This window comes from Onychostruthus taczanowskii, unplaced genomic scaffold (genome assembly GCF_017590055.1).
Source record: "Onychostruthus taczanowskii isolate IOZ18803 unplaced genomic scaffold, ASM1759005v1 scaffold209, whole genome shotgun sequence".
Lineage (NCBI taxonomy): Eukaryota > Metazoa > Chordata > Aves > Passeriformes > Passeridae > Onychostruthus > Onychostruthus taczanowskii.
Genome location: NW_024499340.1, coordinates 103,191 through 124,136, shown reverse-complemented (window position 1 = coordinate 124,136; position 20,946 = coordinate 103,191). Strand labels below are relative to the sequence as shown.

The following is a 20,946-nucleotide window of genomic DNA, read 5'->3' as shown; positions in this document are numbered from 1 at the left end:
TGCTGTGTGCCTTTTCATGTTGTTTCCCAATTCACATTAACAGTAGTTTTAGCTTTGCACTAAATACAATGATTTTTGAAAAATGCAGTTCCTCTTCAAAGATGACCGCTTTTTTACTATTATTATTAATATCAATCATCACAGTCATTTATAAGAAACTCACCTTCCAAAATAATAGTGATGGGATTTGGTCTGAATCCTTCTCCCCCTGGACAGAGAGTATTGTATTCAGCTAAAGTAAAATGTAACAAGAGACATGTCAGCCTCATAAAAAATAAAATTATGACAACAGATTCATAAAATATCACTTGTGTTTTTAATGGCTGTTCTTCCCTACAGTCATTTGGTTTCTACTTTTTTGAACTATTCACAGTAAATAAAACATGTGCAATAGATTAACAGAAAACCAATGTAAGATGAGGAGTTATGCCTTCTTTTATTACCATAATTCAGATACTCTTAAGGCAGGCACAATATTGATTTTTCCACACGGTGTCCTTAGAGAGGCACATGTTTGCTGTTTTGATTTCTTTAATGTGCAATGTCAGTATGCCACTGATAAAGGTTAGTGTCAAACTTGGAATTCCTACTGTTATGAGGCTATCAAGAACAACATACTTGATATTTCTTTTGCATTATTCATTAAAGCCCTTCAAAGCTCTACAAAGGTGATAACTATCATTAAGCAATAGTTTTGAAAGTACTCAAGAGTGACTTAGACATAAATAACAATAGTTATCAACGTTCTTCTTTGGAGAATAATGAAGCCCTCCAAATTAAAGCTGTGATTTGAGTTCTAACCATAATTAATTTATTTCCTTAGCAGCATGAAGCTGCTGAGCAAAAATGCCCAGCAGATGTATGCACTCTATTTAATTCTTAACTGCAAAGTTCTTAATTTTTAAATGGGAGAAAAGAGCAAAATAAAATGCCCAAAACTATTTGAAGTACCACCTGATCTGGTGGGAATTGCCTTCTAAAGGTAAGACTGATTTATTAGTGTGAGAACAGGCACCAAGTTAGTCACAGACTAAAGGTCAGTTCTGTGATGCTCAGGTCCACACCTCTGCACCCTCTGACAGTGGCAGGGAAATTTGTCTCAAATGACCAACATACACAGTAAAACAGTAAAAGACTCTAAATTTCTTTTCCATCCTTTCTGAAATTAGGCAGCACGAGGAGAACATGAGAACATTTCCTTACTGCTGTTGACAGGGGGACAGGTCTCACAGGGGTTCCCCCAAGCCTTTCCCAGCGAGCAGCAGCACGAGGAACGAGTGACTCCAACCCCAATCTCAGTGTTGCAGGACAGGCCCCCGTCCCCTCTGGGTCCAAACTTCAAGTAGCAGCTGCCCACACGGTTATCTATGAAAAAAACACACGTGGTTACAGCTGCACACCATGATCCACACAAAGAACTGCAGGCATTCATTTGTAATTTCATACCTAGGAGGAATTCAGGTAACATTGTGCTCTTGAAGTCACTGGCACTTCAAGAACATTGATAGTTACTGATGTTGAGAGAGACAACACTAAAAAACTATATAACAGGATATGCCAGACTGTGGAATCGTTATTTTTCTATATTATTTGCATAAAAGCAGTGATTTTTAAAGTGATACTTCGGGAAGCTTTTACTTACCCACACAACCCACTCCAGTAGGATTCAACTGGAAGTCTGGAGGACAATTACACTCGTATCTTCCAGGAGTGTTTACACAAAGACCATTAACACAATTAATGGGATCAGAACATTCATCAATATCTGAAACAGGAAATCCACATTCATAAATCTGCTCATTGGAGAGAAAAGAATAATTTTACTTTCTAAGAGAACTTAGAAAGTTTCAAATGCAAGTGAATTTTAGCTGAAACTGAAGGAGAGTCTTAAAAATAATTCACCAAATGACCACAAATAAACCTTGTTCACCTGCATATTTAAGAAGCCACCCTTTTTGCAGATGTATTTCTGAAAGGCATTGATTTACCTGTGCAATTTCCCCCAGTTCGATCCAGTTCATAGCCATCATCACAGATACAACGAAACATTCCTGGGAGATTATTGCAGGTGCCAAACACACAAATATTCTGGAAGGAGCATTCATCCGTATCTGAAGGAACGTATTAAAACCAGAAAGTTACACAGCATTACCACATTATTGTTGTTATTATTGCTGTTGTTGTTATTGTGTGTCACAGCACCATAAAAACGAAAGGAGACACATGCAAAATATCTTAAAAAACTAACATTTTTGGGTTTGTGTAGAATACTACACAAAATTTCTATTTGTGAATTTGTATTTGTAAAGGAAGTGTAATAACAAGAAAGAGTGTGTAGGCATCAACAGTCCTATCTCCTTGGAGGAAGAATACAGGGAAAATAGGAATACAGGAAGTAAGAATTATCTATGATTTTCTCAAGCCACACTGAAATAGTTATGTAGTAACTACACACAGATGAGCTAAAATGCATCTGAAGGACTGCCTGCATGTTCGTCTAAATTGAAGATGAAATCAAGTTGAAAGACACTGACAGAAAATTGGATGATTCTGTCAGCTTCAGTGTAGAAAAGAGATGAACACTGACACCACAGACTGCAAAGCTATGGCTTTAGGCACAAACTGTAAAAGACTTCTGAGCTGAAAGTAAGTAGAATAGGAGTGGAAAAAAAACCCTCTATGTACTGTCAGACAGCAAGACTTTTTAAGTTGCCAGAATAAAGCAGCTGTGGAAAAGGCAAATGCTGCTCTGGCACGTATTAGTGAATTATTTTTAGCACAGACAGGGAAGTGGAAAGCATTAATATCATTTTACAAAGCACAGCCAAATCTTAATTTGAAATTCTGAGTACAGTGCTCTGTTGGTGAACCAACATTGCACAAGATGTGCAAAAGGGGTATTAAAATTATTACAGTAATAAAACATCTACTTTTAACCTGGCTGGATTACCTCAGCCAGAGGCTGAGAAGCCATAAAATGCCTCTTTATAGTAACATATGAGAAAGGTTAACTTCTGAGGGGCCTTTAAGGGACATGTTTTTTAGGGAAAATGAAAGGTTAACATCCAGAAGTCCTGAGTCAATTTCATCTGGAAACAAAATTTCTAGATACCCTGGAGTACAGCCATGGAATGACCTCCAAATCAGATCACGGAGAAGTTAATGCACTGACATCTCAAGGGACTTCTGAAGAAAGTGGATTAATAATTTTTATTACAATTATTTCACTGAAACAAGACTGGATTTTGCCCCTTGATTATAGAAATCAGCAAAGGACTCTTCTTACCATAGTACTTATTAATATATCAACTGCAAAATGATAGAAATAAAAGCTAACTCCTTTTAAGAATTCAGCACCCACATGTTTTCATTTTCCAACAGCACAACTTAATCAATGGAATGCTTTCAGATCTCTGCTGTAATCACAGTAATATATTAAGCATTTCTCCAAAATCCTTCAACTGCTGGACCCAAATCCTTTAACACACTGACCAAAAATTTAGAATTACATTGTTTTTCAAAACATTGGTTGGCTGGAATAGACGAGATCTATTAGGGGATTTTTATTAGACCATTGGCACCACTGTAATACAAATGAGCTGCACCAAGAAATTAAGTAAAGATGACTGACTATACTTGATAGTGATTAACAAATCTGACTGTGGCACAGGTAATTCCTCAGAAGCACGTGAAGTATTGTGAATCTGATCCACACATGTACACCTGAATGTCGGAACATGCCACGCTCTGGACTGAAATTTAGAGATTAAATTTTGAAACCTGTTTTTCATATCTCACAAAGAATTTTAATTTCCAAAGATGTTATGTGGTTTTCACCATTAAATATGAAGTTAAAAGCTAAAATGTTTTCATTTACTATACAGTCATATTAAATAACAAAAAGAAAAGGTAAAACAACACAATAGGGAATAGAAGCTGAACTGGACTGGAAAGGTAACACAGAATTTTCCACACACTGTCTAATAGTGACAAAAAGGAATTTAAAGAAAAAAAAAAACTTACAAAATTGCTGAGGCAAACCTCTGCTCTGGGATGATATCACAAAGGAAATATCACAAGGAAAATATCACAAAAAAGATGAAAGCAACCTTCCTACATAATTCACACTGAAGAAATTCCTTGTATGTGAAGCACGCGGTGCTTTCTCTGCCTCCAGGCTGAGCTGCTGTTGGTTGCTCTTTGCTTCAGAGCAGCCAACCCAAACTGAGAGAACAGAGCTGGGGCAGCAGCAGCTCACCTTGGCAGGACTTGCTGTCAGAGGCAGGGGTGAAGCCCATCTCACACTCACAGCGGAAGGCGCCGGGGGCGTTCAGGCACTGCCCGTTCTCACACAGCTCGACGTTCTCCGCACACTCATCAACATCTGTGGAAGACAGGAAAACCTCTCTGAAGCTACAGGTTTCACCAGCAGAAATACACATAAATACATCCTGGTGTTCAAATAATAGTGCTGCTGAGCGCTGAAGGTTTAAAACAGAACATTTACATCCTGATGTAAATTGAAAGAATGCAGAAAGGCAAACACAGTTTCCAAAATTATTCCTTTCACCATGATTCCTTATTCCTTGTTTTTCATTAACAGATGAAAAATTTAAGCTTCTAAGATTCAGTTTTGAATAATCTTGACAAATAATTTAAATAGCTTGCTTAAAAAGTCAAAATTTTGCCTCTTGGTATAGATTGCTATGCTATTTTGACAGAAAAGATGTCCAAAAGGCAAATTTTCCTAAATAATACATATAAAATTATTATCATATTCATTTTAGAAAATATTCTTTGAGGGTGAGGAACATTACAAGTACTGCTTGCACATCAGAAATTCTCCTAGTATGCCCCAAAAGAGCTATAAGGAAACAGAATGGCAAGGAAGGGCATTCACCATTGCAGTCATCATAAGAACTGATCATTTTGTCAGGTATGGTTATGATTGTCCAAGAAAGATTTTATATGTTTTCTTCATTTTATTAGTCCATAATTAGTATTACATCTGATTTTTAGAGAAACCCAGAAGCTCAATGTAAGGATAAAACATTGTGCTCATGAACCAAAAACTTGAAATACAAAACCAAGTCATATTTGAAGGTCTTTATTCTCAAATAAAAAACTTTATACTACTAATCAGAAAACCTTGTTTCTAAGCTTTGAATTAAATTTTCTTTGAAATTAGCCAGTTAGCCAATAATGAATGCATTCACAGTTGTTTTCTAGGTATTTTACTATCATTAGGATGCAATTCTTCAGACCTTTAAATATGCTGACCAAATACAGGATGTGTTAAAAGTTGAGAGCAGAGATAATGCTGCATCTCCACTCTGTAAAGTAATGAAGACCAGAGTAACTCAAGACACAGTAGTTAATATAAAATCTTTACACTTGATGTAATACATGTCCGATTATTCTGAGTCACTTACTGTGTGAATAACAACATCCATTCTCACCTACAAATTTAAATGCAGAGATCATGGGCAATGTGTTTTAACTGCAGTTTGTTTTTCTGTTTAAAAAGTCATATGTTAATGATCACATCCTGTTCTGCTGGGTGATGGGAAAACAGATGATGCCTGAGAAAGGAACTGTAATAAAGCTGGTATTTGGCGTTCTTGACTAGAGGCACCGCTGCAAGCAGGACACGCATGTTCAAAATAATTGCCATGAAGATGAGGAGGAGGAAGAAGCAGCAGACAGGAACTTCCCCCAAAAAATGGACCCAGTGGGTGCTACTGGAACACAAATCAAAAAAACCAAACCAATCAGGTGCCTCTGACACCATTTCTTATGCAGACAGGAAGCATCTTGATCTTAAATTACATTTTCACATTTACTGCCTTGCACCGTGGGCTTAGGTCTAATTCACAAAGGTTCCACCAAGAGAAGAACAACCAGGGACAAGTCAGGTGTCACAAAACCCCTTACCAGAGCAGGTGAAGCCATCTCCAGTGAATCCCTCTGCACAGGCACAGTGGTAGGAGCCTGGGCTGTTCACACACTGGGCGTTGGCGCTGCACCGCTGGGTCCCGTTGGAGCATTCATCAAGATCTGCACATTGGGGTCACAAAGTGCAGGCAGCAGCACAGCAATTAGTAAACTGGCTGGTAATTAACTGCCAAGATAACCACCACCACTGCAAACTTGATTTATGTCTCCATAAATACACACACTTAGTATTAGATGATACAGGGTTAATCTGTAGTGACTCCATTTTAACACGTCCTTCTTTAAATTACAATGGGTAGGACTGGGCAAAATATTTCTGAGCAATATGGTATTCAGCTGGCTTATTACTTGGATGTTAATGTCCTGTTAATGAGCTTAAAGTCAAAATTAGTTTAAAAAAAGAGAAACTGAACCAAAGAAATGTAGTGAGGTAAAAATCTCCCACTTATTTAGGAAGTCCCCTCAAGAAATAGCAGATATTGAAAACAATGCAACCTCATGAGAGCTGATGCAAGCTATTCACTTGGATGTTAATATGTACAAAAAAGTAAAGAAAAAATGAAAAAAGAAAAAAAAAAAAAGAAGAAATGAGAAATCTCATAATACTGTCATTTTTTTAGCACATCACATCAATAAAGCCTAATTGTGAAGCTCCACTTCCACAGATCCCAAAATGCTCTGAAAACAAAAAGTATTACAATCGTTTACCCACCAAAATGAAACATGAAGGCAAGGGGACATACACAACTACAGCAGCCCAGCAAATGCAGATACAGGTTTCCCACCCTCCAGTTCTAATCTGGTTTATCAAGGTCTATAAGTCAGATAAATTACAAGATATTTATAAAAAAATGCTTGAAGGACTGGAAATATTCTACCAACAGGAAACAATAAAACAAAATCTATTTAATTTCTGAGTTTGGGTTTTTTTTTTTTTTTGCATATTCTAGCAGCAGTTGTATATAAACTGTAGAGAATATGTAGTTAATTCAGTAAGATGTTACAGCATTAAGTTTCTCAGACAGTAAAATTTTCTTTTTTCTTAGAAAACCATATCTGTGAAACATGAGAATCTTTCATACCCATCTATCCACAGGCTACAGCAGACAGAAGAATAATTCTTTGTTCCTAATGGACTAATCACACACTCACATTACATGCTTTCAGAAAAAAAAGAAAAAAAAAAAAAAGAGTAGGGAGAGAGAAAAAAAAAACAAAAAACTTTGTTTTCCATGTACTTACCAATACACTTAACGCCATTTCCAACCCAACCTTCTCTGCAACTGCATTTAAAACTTCCTGGCACATTGACACATGAGGCATGCATGTCACAGTTGTGAGCTGCAATTTCACACTCATTCACATCTACAAGCACAAAACAAACTATCAGTATTTACATCAGAATATTAAAAATTCTGCTCCTTTTACACAATTCCACTTGAGGGTTTCCAGTCCTTTAAAAAACAAATGTTTTAGAACTTAGAATAATTCAAGCATGCTATTTTGTATTCTGTATTAGCAAAAAGGAATGACAATTGCATTTTATTTTTGCTCTTTATTGGCAAACATGACAATCAGTCCACTTTCCTACAACTGCTTTTCAGCATGAAATTAACACTCTTCTCCAGAAATATGAAATATGCTGATCTCTTTATGCCTAAAACTGGGATGAGATCTTTGGGTGCATAGCCACCTTTCAGTCATAAAAATAATTATACACCCACAGCTGCAGTAGTTATAGAACAGATTCCCAAACACAAAATTGTAGGAGAAATTCCGTCAGCTTCTTTTGGATGAGCCTGGATTCTCGAAAGCATGCAGAAGAAAAGGTACTGCTTAAATATTACAGAACTTGTAGAGTGATTATGAGTGACTACAGAACTTTAAAAATTGTTGGCAAAGGTTGAAGGATTTTTTTTACTTTTTTCCCCCCCCCCTCTCGCTCCTTCCTCAGACACATGGCCATTTCCTGCAGCTTGAGCTGAGATGAGTTCATCCTCCAGGTACATATGACAAATGAGCACGGATAAAAAATTTCCAACACAACTGCAGCCTTGCCATCCCAAGCCCTGTTCTGTAATAGGGGTGCTCACACAACCTGTGCTGCCAAAATCTTTTAAATTAGTTTGCAAGGGGCTTCCAGCATTGATTCTGGTGAAGGAACACTCCCTTTAAAACTCTGGCACATGCTAGCAGATGTGAAACACTCATATATATATATAAATATATACAGATACCAACCTCTCTCGTGTGTGTGAACACTTGTGCATTTATTTTACCTGGAAGCCAACCAAAATATGTAACACATTCACTGGAGATCTGTTTTACCTGTGCACCCTGTGGTTCCTTTCTTGACTGAATACCCAACTTGACAGTGACAAATGAAGGAGCCTTTGGTGTTTTCACACTCCCCAAACATGCAGATGTTGGAATTCAAATCACATTCATTCACATCTGTAGGTGATTATAAATTAATTATTAGTTGGACATTATTGTCATTTTGGAACACTTTATTTCAGGTGAAAATACCTACTATATGAGGTCATAATGTATTTCAGCTGTTCTACTCTGTAAATTCCCTAAAACAAGTAAGGATAAATGCGTAGTCCAAATACTACAGTTTTGTGGTAAAACAAATACCATTTCTTTTCACCTTTTTTTTTGAATGGTATTTAAAGGAATATGAAGCAAACTTCTTCTCACACTTAAAAATTATTTTCTTAAAACTTATTTTTGATCGTAATAATTTTATTCCAATGAACAATTTTTGAAGTGCCCCCTTCTGGACCCCTCATCTAATCCCTTCTCAGTACACATGTTCCATTATAGTAAAATCACACCAATGTTTTTTAACTGTGGGATCTGGTTCATTTTTAAGGACTTACCAAAAGGCATATGGATTATTTTTAAAAAATAATAGACATAATTTCAATACCCACTTTCAAGGACGCAGTAGAAAGAACACCCTGAAACAAAAACTGCAGAATTTTCAAGACTTACACTAAATTTGGTGCTCACAGCTACTTACCAACACAAGCTTTCATGTCTATAGAAACCATAAATCCATCATAACAGAGGCAGCGATATTCCCCTGGGATATTGGTACACTGCCCACCATCACAGATATCTGGATTGTTTTCACATTCATCAATATCTGAGGGGGGGAAAAAAAAAAAGCAGGTAATAATTCTGTCACTCTGGCGTGGATAGGCTGGAACACCACATTGATTTTGGCTGAAAGGTAATGATTCTGGAGTTTTTCAGGTGTACAATCCTACCTGCACATGTCCTGACATCTGGCATCAGAGCATAGCCATCACTGCAGCTGCACTCATAGCTGCCTTCTGAGTTAGTGCAGTGGGTGTCACAGCCTCCATTCATTATCATACACTCATCAATATCTGGGGAAGCAACATTGGTAGCAGTAAGTCTACTTCTTTAAGAAAAAAAATCATATTTCCTTCATATTTTACATAAAGAAGTTCATCTGTGGCTTCATTCTGAATTTTTATTCTCATCCTACTGTCTGATTTATATATGGTTAATGTTTCCCTCTTTCAACTGCTTTTTCATCTATGAGAGCAAGCTGCTAAATTAAATGTTGGTTTTGCTCCTGTGTATTGCTAGGGGTGTGAAAAAAAGCTCAAGAAACAAAGTTTGGAAAGGAAAAAAAGGGAAACCCTGAGAAACCTAAAGCTTGAAATGTAGCACCAATTCGTAATTTTGTCAAAAAAGAACCGTAACAATCAAATAGAAAACCCTCTCAGTATTGCTGTTCTCCTTTGCAAGGAGCTGATGTGCTGGCAACTAGGTAGTTCAGTATTATTATAGTGAAGATTAAAGAGATACATATGATAAGGAGAAAAGAGTGAAAGACAGGCCATCAATGCATAGAGCTTTTCTTGCTTGATCAAGAAATCTAGGTGTATTTTCTGGCTGTTAGCTCAAACCTCTGATTTTAATGGAGCCGTACACAAAGTACAATTTCAAAGTATTCTGCAGAGTTCACTACAGCAACCACATTTTTATACCTCCTTTATATTCCTTTATACTTCTGTATTCCCACAACAGCTCATGATAAGCCTCAAAGCACACGAGAAAACAGCCCTGCCGATTTTCAAAAGCAAGGTGTGAAGTTAAACAAAAGCAAGGACAGATGGAACAATGCAGCTGAAGCACAAAATCCCACGTGCAGGTGCACAACACTTGCCTGTGCATCCCTGTCTGTCAGGAGTGGGCTGGTACCCAGAGTCACAGAAGCACTGGTACGTCCCAACCATGTTCACACACTTGCCATTTCTGCAGAGACTGTCACTCAACGAGCACTCGTTTACATCTGGGGAAGAATCGTTCAGATCAGTGGCAATTCAGGATATTTAACAGCTTTAACATCTCAGTTTCCAGGGAGAATGAGAGGTAATATTGCAAACTGGTGGCTTTCAGGTTTATTAAATTTCTTTCTTGTTCTTGGCATGTTCCAGTTCAAGGAATGGAGTTCTGCACACTATGTTTAAGCTAGTGTCCAAAGACATACCTTCTCTGACTCAGGTCTGAGAGCATTCTTTACAGAGTCTGCTGGGGGCATTAATTACCAAGTCTGCTATTCTCCATCAGGAAAATAAGCCAAAGAGATAATATGCTTTTGTGACTTTGTCCTTTTCTTTTTCTTCATCGTTTCGGTGGATTATGTGTTAAAAGAAGAGATCCATTTTAACACAGGACAACATCTTTTTGTGACTGATTAAAGTTGCTCCCATGAGTGCTACAGTTCTTTCAGCTGCTAAATAACCCCTAAGAAGCCTGGTAAAACACTCCTCTTTGGAGCCAACAGCATTACTGGCACTGAGGATTTTACAGGCTTCTAGTTTTTTATTTGAAGATACAATTTTTTATATAAAGGAGGAGCATTAATTTGTTTAAGAGATTCCTAGGACCCCACCTTTGCCAGGGACTGACCATTCCTCCAACTAAAAATTATTTTGCTGAGTTGAAACTCACCCAAGCATTCCTCCTGAGATGGTGACAGCTCATGCCCCAGGGGACAGTCACACCGAAAGCTCCCCTCAGTGTTCACACAGGTGCCACCTCTGCACAGCAGAGGGTTGCGTTCACACTCATCTATATCTGCAAAGAAACCACCATGTGCAAAATATGTAAGGGGCAACAAAGAAAAAAAAAGCTCCCAGTGTCTACAAGTGACAAAATAAAAGGATTATTTCATGGGGTTGCTCCTCTACTCATGCTGCACAACTGAGCAAATAAAAAACTATGTATCATTATTAACTCTAATTTTTCCTCTCAAGAAAACCAGAAATTCATCATTTAACATTAGATATTCAAGAAAATATGGAAAACAAGCAAAGGCAGCGCATTTTTGGATACTGCTCTTTAGAACAATGTATTAATGTGATGTATATATTTTTTTAAATAGCTTAAGGCAATAAGACACCTATTCACATATGCACTGAAATTCCTGTTTGTGGATGCAGTTATGGTGGATGTCTGTGTATCAATTTTTACCTACATGGCTCCTCAATTTGGCAACTCCTGCATATACCATGGTGTGGCTGGGAAATATTCTGGCTACAGGCCACAAAGGCAAACTGAATATTTGATTCACAAAACTGACAAAACCAGCTAACAATACAGGTGTGGACAGAGAGAAATACAAACAAAAGATGTTCAAGGCAGACGATGCACTCACACTTCCGGACTCCCAGGAAAGCCTAAAAGGATTGGAATTTGCAGGAAAACAGGAAAAGGTGACAGAAGCCTAAGTCAAGATTTTTTAAGGTGGCTAGACACCTTTTGGTGTCCCCAGACCTATTCTTACAACTTGGAACAGATTAAATAGATGTAACTTTCTTTCAGGAAATGATGTGAGAATTTCTTCAGTCCTGGAAGAAGCAATTAAAAGGTATTGACACTGCTTTTGAAACTCCACCTTTGTATTCCTAGCTTTACCAAATATTTGGGAACCCCATTAGCAGTTTTTAAATGAATTGTGTGAAGAGTTGCTGCCATCTTGGAATATCTGTACAGAATAAGTGTCTCTTAAGGGCACACTAATTTGTATAAAAAACAAGCAAGGCTATATACTTAATTCAGTTATCTGCCTCTATAAACTGCGTATCTGACTCATTTGCACATGAAGTCACAATAATGACACATCTGAAGTGCTCAGCTCAGATAACAGCCAGGCTTTGCACAGCAAATGGAGACTCCAGGGCACCCTGGCAACACTTACCCATGCAGTTCTTCATCATCATAAATCCACTTTCATAGCCATCAAAGCACTCACACTCAAAGCTGCCAGGAGTGTTGACACAAGTACCACTTCCACACAAGTCTGGGGAGATCCTGCACTCATCAATGTCTGTTTCATAGCAGTGGAGAGGTTAGAAAAATCAACCTGGGTTTAAGGTTATCCTGCTTTTCACAGAAAAAAATGTCACTGCAAATTAAGCCTACAGAAACTATATACGGTATGCAAATCAACAGAGAAAAAAAATTACTTATATAAACATCTGATTATGTGAAACAGTTCATGACAGATTTGTAAGGCTAAGCCCTCAGAGCTCTCTGGCCACAGTAAACTATGTAACAAGTCTGCTTCCAGTAAGTCTAATTTAAGGTTAAATTCCTAAGGAAATAACTAAGTGTAAGACAATCCAAGATATCATTCCTACAGAGATATCAAGGAACTCCATGACTACAATGCCATTGATTATAATTTGATTATTATGAAGATATTTATCCAGTAATAGCATTTTAAATTCACATACACCTTTTCCATTAGGAATTAGCTACTATCAAAGCTAGATTTACAGTTCACTGGTTGTCTTGTTAGTTAAGTTTGAATGAAATCTACTGCAGAAAACTATAGCAGAAAAGACAGGAGAGCTCTTTTTAAATCACACTGGTGATTTAAATCACAGTGGTGAATCAGATATCTAAAGGTGAATTTTAATGTGGATATGATCCAGTGAAACAGGGAAGTGTGACAGGAGAGAACTTTGTGCCAATGCCCATGGACAGGTTTCTGCTGGGTGACGATACCCAGTCCTCACAGATGCACAGAGCGGTCAGACCCACATGGCAGATCTGGCACATTACTGAGATATGGGCTGCTACAAACTTTATAAAACAATTTCTTGCTCATTTAAAACAAGCAAAAAAGTAATCTATTTCAGAAAACCTGTTTCTTTACAGCTGCTCAGTGGAGTAATTTCATCAACACAGAACAGAAGGGAAAAAAAAGCTTTTCCAAGGAGTTTTCTGACCTATTCTGGTTAGTTTAGAAATGAAGTTTGTAAAATGCATTCTTCATCAATGCAATCACTATAAAAAACAAGGAAATCACCAGTTAGGGCAACATAAGCATCCAGACCAACCTCAGTGAACATGCCTTACCACCCACACTTCACAGTTATTACTCAAACACACTCATGGACGCCTGTACATTGTAACAAACCTCCGTCATTTTCAGCACAGAGCCAGCCACCCACAACGCTGGCATCCAAGTTCCCACAGCCACAGAACTGTCAAGATTATCTTCAGGTTTTCCAAACAGTAAAGAACAAAATCCTAAACTTGTAAATTAAACTCATGTGTCTGTATCTTCCTGAATTAACAGTGCACTGGTGTCAGAATTGCTGAGGTGCCCTTTGCGTTCTCAGGCATCAAATCTAAATTAAAATTAACTTGCAGTCTCTAAATTAATTTGATAATACAAAGACCAGAGAGGTAAGAAACATTATTTACGATAATCTCTGTGTTAGAACATTAAACTTGGCTTTGCTGGTGATCCTCATTGATTTTTCACGTTGTAGTGATACAGCATGACCTAAGCACCTTAAACATAAATTATAAAAATCACAGTGTGTTGTACTTATTAAATAATCAGTTTCTGAAAAGAAAACTTGAGATTGTTGGCCATTCTGTCCAAAGACTAAGCTCTTAGAAACGGAAAGAAATGAATGGCATTGGGTTTCCAGATCACCAAGCTCTGCCACAAGAGCAAGCCACTTTAAAAAGCCCCAGGGATGTGGTGGAGTCCCCCCCACTGGATCTTTCCAAGCTGGACAGGGTGCTAGATAATCTCATCTGGGCTCCCTTTCCCCACAACATGTTGAAGGAACAGGTTGGTCTTTCCAGGTCTTCTTCAAGCAGGACTATTCCATTGTTCTAGGGAAAACTGTGGAAAATGCAAGGCTTACTCACCTGTACAGTTTCTTTCATCCATATCTAAAGTGAACCCACTGTTACATCTGCATTTGAAACTTCCTATTGTGTTTCTACATTTACCATTCATGCACATGCCAGGGAACACTTTACATTCATTGATATCTAGGAATAAAAACAAAGAAAGTAATTAAGAAACTCTTAAGCACATATAGAATCAACAGGAATTTCCAGATCCTTCTTACCAACTGCATTGAGCATAAAGGCAGGGTTTGGGTTAGAGGGGACATCCTTGGAGACCTGACTGTGGGTGAGATGTTTCCCTACCTTTCTGCCTATTTTTGGCTTTCTTAGTTTCACAATACCCAAACCAATAACTAAAAGTTTATGCTTATCAGCAGTCAAAGAAATTCAGTGACACTCTCTGAGTTGAAACTCTGGTATGTGTATGGTGCTCAAGTTTGCTTTGTGCCACAATCAATATTCCTGGCATTTCTGAGCCAGTTTGTAAAATATGCAACCATTACCTGGCTGACTGGGTTTGGTTTTCAAATTGAGATTGCCAGAGTTTTATCTGGAGCTGTTCTGAAAATGATATTTTTTCTTTTGTAGAGTATCAAGTGAAATGTTTCACCTTTCCTCAATGCTGAGCAACATAAACTGTTGAAGGATCTTGCATAGGACAAGGCTGAGTGATCTCTCCTACACTGTGAAGTAATCTGCTGAGGCAACATCCTTAACTGAGAATCATCTTCAACAGGACAAACATCCATCTCCCACCCATTTCTGTGAATGGACACAATAGTGGTCCAAATAAAAAAAAAAAAATAAACCAAAACAGAAACAGGAAGCCAAACCTCAGAAAACCTCAGCCTAGACAAGATTTATCAAATAATTAATTTTTTTTAATAAAACAAGTGTTGATAAAATCATTGTTGCTGTTGTTGTTGTTGTTTTCCTTACTTCTTTAGTGAACCACCAGTGAAAATCAAGAGCTCTGCCTCAGAGTAACGACTCCTGAAAAGCAGAGCTTATTTATGGTGAAGCAGAGGTCTCACCTGTTACAGCTTTTTAAAGCAACCCAAAATATTCCAAAACAAATGCTTAAGAATATATCCTTAAAAAAAAAAAAAAAAAAAAAAGAGAAACCCTAACAAATTTCTGGGTCACTTGAGCTTCTGGACACAGAAAACTAGTTTTTCTTCTCAGGTTTTAGCCATCTGAAGTAACTTGGGTCTGGTTTCTTAATACTTTCCAGTCTATTCTGTTTTATTGTTGCTCTACGGGAGATGAAGCTAGCAAAAACCGGACAAAATACTTTATTTATTCCTTTATTACGGCAGATCCTTGTTGTCACTGCCCTCATGACACACAACAGATACCCTCTCCTTTTAATCAGTTACTGATTTTGCAAACCAGAGAAAGAACCCATTCTTCTTCAATCTCTCAGAGAGCTCTGGTCAAATTCAGTAATGTTTTATGTTCTAGTAATATTTTATGTCTACATCTAAACAACTAATTTGTCATACCATCTGACACTTGGTTCATTCCCTGCAAAGCACTACCTTAAAAAACATGCACATTTTGCGCTATTCCTGTAATTCAGAGCTCCTCTCCTTTAAGGAATTTCCTTCTCCTCCTTACCCAATTCAGACTACATCTTTTGCTCTCAAGCTCCCATAAAAGCAGAAAATCCCCCACCTGTACCATCAGCCCCTTTCAGGCAAATACCTTTAACCCATCTCTAAAGCACACTTAACAAACAGCCTCACACCCAGGAATTTCCTCAGGATGCCCTCTCACATGCACCCACAATTAATCTTCAGACACCACAACTGATGCCTTAGGATTTAGGTTTTATATTTTTCACATCCTGTACTGCTTTAGTGTATAACTCTAAAACCCCATATCCTGTTGTCTACTGTTCTCTCATGTTACTCAGGCAAACAATTCTTCTCTAGGCATGAAACTCTAGGACACCTTACTGTCTCAAGCCCTGAGAGACATCAACAAATGTCAAAATGTTGGGGGCCCAAACTTAGAGTAAATTACTTCATTACCTGAAGCTGTAATTGGAGCATTAACCATTGACACGTAAATGGACCAAACTCTAAGTGGGTGAAAAACTCAATTGCTTTCCATCTTGGGTGTAGCCTCTCTCAGAGGCTTCTGACTATTCTGACAAGGTTTATCTATTGAAGGTCTTCAATAATACCCACTTTTATTCTCTTAACTTATTCTAGCCTCTGTTCTAGCCAGCCACTCCAAGGCACCAGTACCATCAGCTCTTTCAGGCCTTTATCCCATCCCTCAAGCACACGGCAGCAAGCAGCCTCAAACACTGGAACTCCCTCCAGACACTCTCCGGGATGCACCCACAATCACTCCTCAGGCACAAGAAGGAAAGCTCACCTTTGTAGAAGGGCCTGCCAGTGAGAACATCCCCCCTGTTGGAGAAGCCGGGGCCCCTGGGGCACAGGGCCCGGTGTTCCTGGGAGCCGGGTGCGGGGCAGCGCTCGCAGCCGGAGCCCCAGGCGGCCCCCACGGCGCAGCAGCAGGAATCCATCCGCAGCCTGCCGGGCACGGGCCGCGCACATTCCTCCTCCTCCCACTGCAGGTAGCACTGCTCCGTGCGAATATCTGCGTTCCACAACAACAAACAGGCATTTATCCCTCTTCTCCGCTGTTAGGTGTTGAGGCCCGAGCAGCAGGCCTCAGATGGAGCTGACTTAGGAGATGAATCCTGGGTACTGTGATTAACACCACCAGTATTATTTAGCTAAAAACAGATTACAAATGTGCTTATGCTAGCTCTGTAGAACCATGTGTTATACAGAGTTATCTACAAAGAATGCATCAATTTAAGAAACTTTCCTGACTGCCATTGATGCCTTGGGATTTTACCATGTATATTTTTCATATATTTATGTATTTTTATATCATGCTGCAGGTATTTAGTGTATAACTCTAACCTCTATACACAATGCTAGCTACTGTCGTCACATTTTGGTCAGACACAACAATTCCTCTCTAGGCCTGGGAGTCAAGGACACCTTACTGCCTCAGGCCCTGAGAAATGTAATCAAAAGTGAGTTGGGGGGTGCAAACTTAGGATAAATTACTTCATTACTTGAAGCTGTAATGGAATTGTAAATGTAGTTGGAAGATTAACCCCCAATATGCAAATGGACCAAACTTATAAAAGTATAAAACCCTGTGACCTGCCATCCATTTTGGGTGCAGGCCCTGGGGGAGTTTTGTCTGTCTTCAGGAAGTGTACCTGAAGACCCTTCAAATAAATATAACCACTTTTTATACCCTTAATTTTGTCTGACCTCTGTTTCTAGGTAGCCCTGGAAAAGGCATCAGTTTCTCCATGAATAGAGTACCCTTAATTTTGTCTGACCTCTGTTTTTAGGTAGCCCTGGAAAAGGCATCAATTTCTCCATGAATAGAGGCCTGCCTGTGGGGTATTTTAGGGGGAACCCTCCAAGCTGAGGCCTGGGCCCTGGCCAAGTCCCAGTCCTTGCTGGCTGGGAACGTGTGCCACCAGATCCAGGAGTTTATCTGCTAAAAATATAACCAAGTCGCTTCGACTTGGTGATTTGGGTCTATAAAAGCTGGACCCACCTTCGGAGTGAAGCTACAGGCGGACACACCGTGCAGGATTCTCCCAATTGCTGGGAAGTGTTCTCCAGATCCTCGCTGTGAATGAAGCTCCCCAGCGACTGAGGAGCTGCATGGTAGTGAAGTGTTTAGGCAGCTGGGGATGTACCTTTCTCAAACACTACCCTTTCTGTCACAGAGTAATGATTAGGTGCACTACTTTGCTTACTTCTGCTCGTTGCTAAAGCCAGGTGTGTACTTTTATTGAATGAATTATTTTACCTTTGCGTTGCCTTTATATTCTTAGTAAAATAACACCACTCTTTCCATTGGTGTCGGTGTTTTTTAAATCACCCCTGTCAACTGGCAGAACACATGCACACATTAACACTCAGCTCCTGCTCAAGACTCTGCATTTCTGCACAAAGTTCAGTCATTTGAAGTTGCTGATGTTGCACTACAGTTAAATTTCTGGATCTTTCTTGTACCACATAAAATACAAGAATTTATTTTATTGTCTCTCCATATCAAGATAAACCCTTACCCTCACATGACTGTGCTTTTTAGGATTCTGTGTGTATTTGACAGGACAGACACATGTATATCTTTACTGTATCAAGTATTCTCACTTACAAAATGACCCTTTTATTTGATGGGACAGACACATCTGTTGCTTTATTGTACCAGGCATTCTGACTTATGAAATCATCCTTTGGTGGCTCTTGTGGTTAAAAAAAAAAGAAAAAAAAAAAAAAGAAATGGTAAAAAAAAAAATTAAAAAAAATCCTCCCTGTATTTATGTTACTGAATTAATTTAATAGTGCAGTCAATACAGACTAAAACTGAAAAAAAGCTGACTGTTGTTAGGCTTACTGTAACACCAGGAAAATACAATAAGGTTTCCAGAAAAGTTAATTATGGTTATTATGTTCAAGGGTCCATCCCATTAGCAGCAAAGCAGGTCAACCTGAAGACAAATCAACCAAGTGTGCAGGCAAAATCTTGTACTTGTGTACTCAAATGCCAGGAAAAGAACCACACACTGGCCTGTGCACTGAAAAAAAAAAGACTAATTTGCAGCAGCATATTTGTGCTCACCATCCATCGCCCAGGACACTGCTGCTCCTGAACAGGAGTCAGAGCAGGGACAGCACTTTAGCACAGCCTACTGACTGCATTGAGGGCAAAACAAGCCTCAAAACAAACTCATTCCTCGAAGGAATGAACAGCTCTTCTCTGAACTGGCACAGGTATTTGACATCCAAGCAGGCACATATCTGGCATAATAATAAACCACGCTTCCTTTCCAGCCCCTTGAAGAACGATTTTGGACTGCAGTGTGACACAGCTGTGAGAGTGGGCTGTGCTCTTACCTAAACACACTCGCCCTGTGCCGTCCAGGGTCAGCCCCTCGGGGCACTCGCAGTGGAAGGAGCCCCTGCTGTTGATGCAGCGCCCATTGGGACAAACCCCCGGGAAAACCTCGCACTCATTCACGTCTGTCGGGGACACAAAGGGTTCAGTTACCTGCTGGCTCCAAGGGGAGAGCTACAGCTTTACAGAGAATTTTAAGTGACAGGAAAGAAATAACACAGTAAATCCCCTTTTATCACATTTTCAAATGGGGAGAAAAAAGTGACATATGGAATGAGAAGCAAAAACTTCACCTTCACAGGTAACACCCTTCACTCTGGCAAATCCTCTTGAGCAAGCTGTGTCTGGAATCAAGCCAGAAAGATATTGTTACTGCCTTAGAGTGATAGGAAGGCAGGAGCAGAAAATTTAAAAATACGTGTATCTTCAGAATTCACTAACAATTTCACTCTGTAAGGTGGAGAGTGCTCTAGCCTCAATCAATAAAAATATTGACTCGTACATGCTGTTTAAGTGAATAGTTGAGGAAGTTAATCTTCGACTGTTACTTTCTCATGTGCTTTCCTTAGTGAAACGATCAGCATCTAATCAGATCAGTCCCTGCGTGCACATACACCTAAAAATTAAAATTCCTTCATGAGGCATGAAGATTTAAAACGGTAGTAATGTCAATTATCAGCTTTTTTTCTCCACCAAAGCTTAATAATGGATCTGAGAAATGAAATTTCCTGAGGAGATGCATGTAAAATGTAGCATTATATAATGATTTCAGAGTTTGCTGTAATTTAAGTAGTTGCAGAATAGGAAATTCAGAGCCCAAACACACCCAATTCGAGCTAATTATCTGTTCAGACTGATTAGATTTTGATCAGTTTTACCAGTCTAACCTGACAATCTGCTTCCTGAAGTCCAAAGGAATATATTTGCTGCACTGCACTGTTAAGAGCGCTGCTGGATGCTGCTTGCACTCTACTTGTTGGGGGGATACATGTGCCCACAGTTACTGTTCAAATTAAAAATGAGAGGCTAAAACCAGTTCAGCTGCCAATGGCACTTTTCAGACCTTAAGGGGATCAATATTTTTGCCATAAACTGGACTACAGTTATCACTGCTGCTTCCAGCTTCCATAACTAGCCCTGAAATCTAACAGCAGTACTATTTCTGCAGTCCATAATGGTACACAAGCTACATGTTTGAAAAGAGCTGGGAAAAACTGTTAACAGCCCACACCATAAAAATTAATTTTGCCAGATATTTCACTTTACTGTTTTAGTCTTTTACCTCCTTTTCCCAGTCAATACATAGTCCTTGTGGAGATGAAACATATTGTAACCATTAAGAGGTTTATTCACATGTTATTTCCTGGTATGCTGCAAAGTTATTAGAATGATCTGTGATGGTGCAGATTGCAAGTCTAAAATAGACAACTTCTAGAGAAGACTACTTCTTTTCATAGGTTGGGGGGTTGGTTTTGGTGTTTTCTGTTTAGTTCAGTTGGTTGGTGGTTTTTGTGTTGTTTTTTTTTGGGTGTGTTTTTTTGTTTGAGGTTATTTTCATATACAGAGATGATAAGAATCTACTAGTGATACTTATTCCCTTCTCCCAAAAGATGCAGGATGGTGGAGCATACCCAATTCACACCGTTCACATGGGCTGCCCCAAGCTGCTCCTAAAGTAGCACAGCACTCAGATTTCAGCGTGGCACCATTGATGTTGACTTCACAGTGGCTGTCTCGGATATTAAGCCAACAAGTCCCCTTCAGGCTGTCTGCAGCAGAACAGAAACCAAAAACAACACACAGTTGTCACAGGCAGAAGAGCTGGCA

At 38.9% G+C, this 20,946-nt stretch overlaps 1 protein-coding gene across 1 annotated transcript in view; it reads right to left on the bottom strand.

Annotated features, from left to right (window-relative positions):
• The window catches only part of FBN2 (fibrillin 2), a 118,563-nt gene that overhangs the window by 30,875 nt on the left and 66,742 nt on the right, over positions 1–20,946 (bottom strand). The window contains exons 21-38 of the mRNA XM_041404110.1: positions 20,751–20,888; positions 19,413–19,463; positions 19,119–19,244; positions 16,552–16,779; positions 14,179–14,304; positions 12,203–12,331; positions 10,954–11,079; positions 10,166–10,291; positions 9,234–9,356; positions 8,984–9,109; positions 8,284–8,409; positions 7,198–7,320; positions 5,935–6,057; positions 4,259–4,384; positions 1,989–2,111; positions 1,643–1,765; positions 1,204–1,365; positions 164–232 (exon numbers count right to left, since the gene is read on the bottom strand). Coding sequence (XP_041260044.1) covers positions 164–232; positions 1,204–1,365; positions 1,643–1,765; positions 1,989–2,111; positions 4,259–4,384; positions 5,935–6,057; positions 7,198–7,320; positions 8,284–8,409; positions 8,984–9,109; positions 9,234–9,356; positions 10,166–10,291; positions 10,954–11,079; positions 12,203–12,331; positions 14,179–14,304; positions 16,552–16,779; positions 19,119–19,244; positions 19,413–19,463; positions 20,751–20,888 — 2,274 coding nt within the window. The remainder of the gene's footprint in view (positions 1–163; positions 233–1,203; positions 1,366–1,642; positions 1,766–1,988; positions 2,112–4,258; positions 4,385–5,934; positions 6,058–7,197; positions 7,321–8,283; positions 8,410–8,983; positions 9,110–9,233; positions 9,357–10,165; positions 10,292–10,953; positions 11,080–12,202; positions 12,332–14,178; positions 14,305–16,551; positions 16,780–19,118; positions 19,245–19,412; positions 19,464–20,750; positions 20,889–20,946) is intronic.